A 3,456-nucleotide genomic window follows, 5' to 3' on the forward strand; every position below is an offset into this window, starting at 1 on the left:
GAACCTGGGTGAAGTCACAGTATGTCGGGGCACCAGCCCAGCCCCGGGACAGGGGCCAGGGGCTCCGGCTGGCCCTGCGGGAGATGGGGGAGTGGGGAGCCTCTTCGCAGTGTCGGGCGGGGCAGGGCAAAGCCTGGGGGACCGGGCAGCAGGTTGCCAAGTGTCGTGGGCATTTCAGTATTTTAATGTCGGCACAGCACACCAGGACACGCGTCCCGCGTAAGCCTCCATCGGGTCCTGCTCGGTCCTGGGTGGGCAACATCGTCCCTCTGTCCCACCGGAAGCGTATGCTTCCTTCTCGAAGTTTGCAACCTTCCCCCCGCTGGGCTCGGGACCTCTGCCAGAGGATGGAAGGTGACCAGACACGAATTCCATCACGCGGGCCTGTCCCGCCCAGGGACCTGGATGTGAAAACACGTGTTTGCGCTGCCGAGGGGACGTGACATGCAGACCCTGACCCCGACTTCCCCCACAGACCTGGGCCGGCCTGGCCGCCAACCTCCTGAGTCTCGTGGCTGCGTCTGTGGGCCTCGTGGTCCTCATCGTCAACATGGCCGAGGTGCTCGCCGCCTGGGGACTGTGTGAGCTGAACGCTGTGTCCAAGATGCCCACCCAGGACGTCGACTACAGCGGCTACTACAGCTCCGGGGCTGGTCCCCACAGGTGCGCCCTCTCAGGCTCCAGCTTGCTGGTGAGTGCTTCGGAGAGAGAGCTCCAGACCCGAGGAGCCTGTGACCGTGGCCTCGGCTTGGCCCGCGCTTCCTCCTGGGCGTGGGGCTCCGGGGGAGGGTCTCGCAGAGGCCGAGGGACGGGGCGCGAGCGGACGACGTGTAAACCAGCTTTTACTTATCAAAGCTCATCCCCGACCACGGGAACTCGAAAACCATTTGGGGTTAGTTTCCATATTTCTGAGTGTTTTGGGAACGTGTCATTTATACAAGTGCTTACTTTTCTTCCGGCCAGTGAGACAAAGCTCCTTCCAAACATCACGTGTGCGTGATACATACACGTACATGTAATAAACACGGGCCCAGACACAAACGGAGCTCACGGTTAAAAATCTCACCCACGTCTCAGGTACGATAACAGAACTCGAGGGCCAGTTTGGTCCCCAAACTGGAGCTTCTGGCCGGCGGACAGGGTCCAGGTTACCTGCTCAGAAGACCAAAGTGTTTTACTAAAGGCTTTTTACTTGCGCTGTAAAGATGCTTTTGTGGGAGCTATTCTGCGAGTCATTTTTAGAGAAGCATCCGCACCCCAATCAGGGAATGCATTCCATTGCCTCTGAGAGGTCTGGGGTCCCCTCTTTTCAAGGGCGCCCCTTACGGTGGACTCTTGTCTAAGTTTGTGGGTCCCCAAAGCGCCACCAGAATTCCCAAGTATTCTTCATGACGTCCACCCATCGTCCGACAAGGCGTAAACCTCTGGTCCGTGATGGGCGTCCACGCGGGAAGGGGGAGCTTTTCGGGGAGGCAGGGGGCCTTCTAGGCCAGGCGGGACCATGTCTGCCTTCACACCCCCCGAGACGTCTCACCCCCGAGGCGCCCTGTCACCTCACGGCTGCTCCAGAACCCAGGGTGTTGCGTGTTCCCCGCTCAGAATAGAACAGGGCGACTTGCCAAGAAGTGTCAACAGAGAAAAAGCGGGCGCACGAGTCTGAGGGCTCCGGGGAAGTCATTTCCACGAGCCAGAGGGGTTCTGTGCAGCTGTGGCGTGCGGGGCTGTGCTCCGGGTGGATCGGAGGGGGCGTCTAGGGGTGCAGGCCCCCTGAGCCCTGGGGAAAGGCCAGACCAGGGGACAGAGGGTTCCACGCCCGCAGCCACGAGGGACGGGAGGGCCGGAGGCAGGGAGCTGAGCGAGGTGAGCACAGAGACAGGGTCACCCGCCTCATGGCCTCATGGGCATCCACAGAGATGAAGCCAGCAGTGGTGGGCGCTGCTGGCGGCTTGGACCCCGCTCACATGGGGTTCAGTCCGAGCTCGCTCGCTGAGGGTTTTGGGGCGACCAGCACCACCCCCCCTCTCGCTCGGTCCTTGAATTTAGATAACCACATGCTGGGCAGCTGAGAACAGCGGAAATTCATTCGCAAGGGCTGGAGACCGGAAGTCAGAAATCAGCGTCACAGGGCTGGGCTCCCTCTGCAGGCTCTGGGGACGGCCCCTCCTGCATTTTCCAGCTCCCGGGGGCTCCAGGGCTCTTTGGCCACGTCACCCCAGTCTCTGCCTCCACTGTCACCTGACCTTCTCATGAGAACACCTGTCAGGGCACTGAGCTCGCCCTAAACCCGGGACAGCCATGTCTTAACCAACCAGCTCTACGAAGACCAGATGTGCAAATAGTGTCCCATTCTGAGCTTCTGGGGGGACTTAGACTTGGGGGACACTATGCAGCGTGGTCGGCACCCCCGTGGCCTCACCTGTCCTACCTGGTGGCCCTTGCTGTGAGGAAGGTGACTCAAGGCAGTGGAGCTGCCTGGGTTCCTCCTCCAGGGGGACATTCTGGGGGCCGGCGTGGGCGTGGCAGCCAGGCCAGCTGATCCTCCCACAGGTCACCATGTCCCTTAGTGCCCGAGGGGAGGGGGCGAGCAGAGGGTGCTGGCCACGGTGTCCGAAGGCCTCTGCCCTTCCCGCCGTGTGGTCCTGGGGGCCCAGCATCATCCCCGCCTCACGTCGACGCTCAGACAAGGAGACACCGGCCCAGGAGGCTCCGCTCGACCCCTGGGCGACCCGCCGAGGACAGCAGGACACCACGCGGGTGGGGCGGGTGTGCCAGCGAGCGGGCAGACAGGACGGCCCTGCAGGAGCGAGGGCAGCCCGTGCCCGCGACCGCCCACACTCGACACTGACGCGTGTGCCCTGCGTTGCAGGGGCTGCTGTCCGTGATGCTGCTGTTCACGGCGCTGGAGCTCTGCGTGGCCGCCTTGGCCGCCATCCTCTGCTGGAGACTGGCCCGTTCGGGCGGCCCCGGGGTGAGTCCGCGGGGCCCGGGGCTCGAGGCGCAGGTGGCAGCTTGGGCAGTGGTCATGGGGCCGTGGCCGGTGACCCTGGGTGGGCCCACTAGCATGGGGCAGCTGCTGGGAGGGCAGGACAGCGAGAGAGCAGGGGACCCGGACGGGCCTGGACAGCGGCCGTGCAGCCCGCCGCTTAGCACAAGGGGCAGCGGGGGCTCCGGAGGCCGGCCACTTGCCTGATGCCCAGGTGCCCGAGCGAGACGGGGCTCCAGGCCCCTCCCCCAGACGAGGCCCCGCCTCCCCACCCTGGCCTCGCCCCGGGACCTCCTCCTCCCAGAAGCCCTCCTCGTACGTCACGCTTGTTAGATGACCGTGAAGCGCCCCCTACAAACGAGAGCAACATACACCGAGACCGAAGTGCACGGCCCAAACGCACACGGAACTTCTCGCTTATCCGCCTCCCCTTGCCTCCCAGCCCCCACGCCTCCCTGCCCCTCTGGCCGTCA

At 63.9% G+C, this 3,456-nt stretch overlaps 1 protein-coding gene across 4 annotated transcripts in view; it reads left to right on the top strand.

Moving 5' to 3' along the window:
• The window catches only part of LOC120584699 (membrane-spanning 4-domains subfamily A member 6D-like), a 9,764-nt gene that overhangs the window by 5,183 nt on the left and 1,125 nt on the right, over nucleotides 1-3,456 (top strand). For 3 of the 4 annotated variants that reach the window (XM_039840572.1, XM_039840570.1, XM_039840573.1), the window contains exon 6: nucleotides 476-2,860. In XM_039840572.1, the coding sequence (XP_039696506.1) occupies nucleotides 476-1,000 (525 nt within the window). In that variant the 3' untranslated portion in view covers nucleotides 1,001-2,860. The other variant, XM_039840574.1, reaches the window with a different exon arrangement.

The sequence above is a fragment of the Pteropus medius genome, unplaced genomic scaffold, assembly GCF_902729225.1.
Source record: "Pteropus medius unplaced genomic scaffold, Ma_sr-lr_union100, whole genome shotgun sequence".
NCBI classification, from domain to species: domain Eukaryota; kingdom Metazoa; phylum Chordata; class Mammalia; order Chiroptera; family Pteropodidae; genus Pteropus; species Pteropus medius.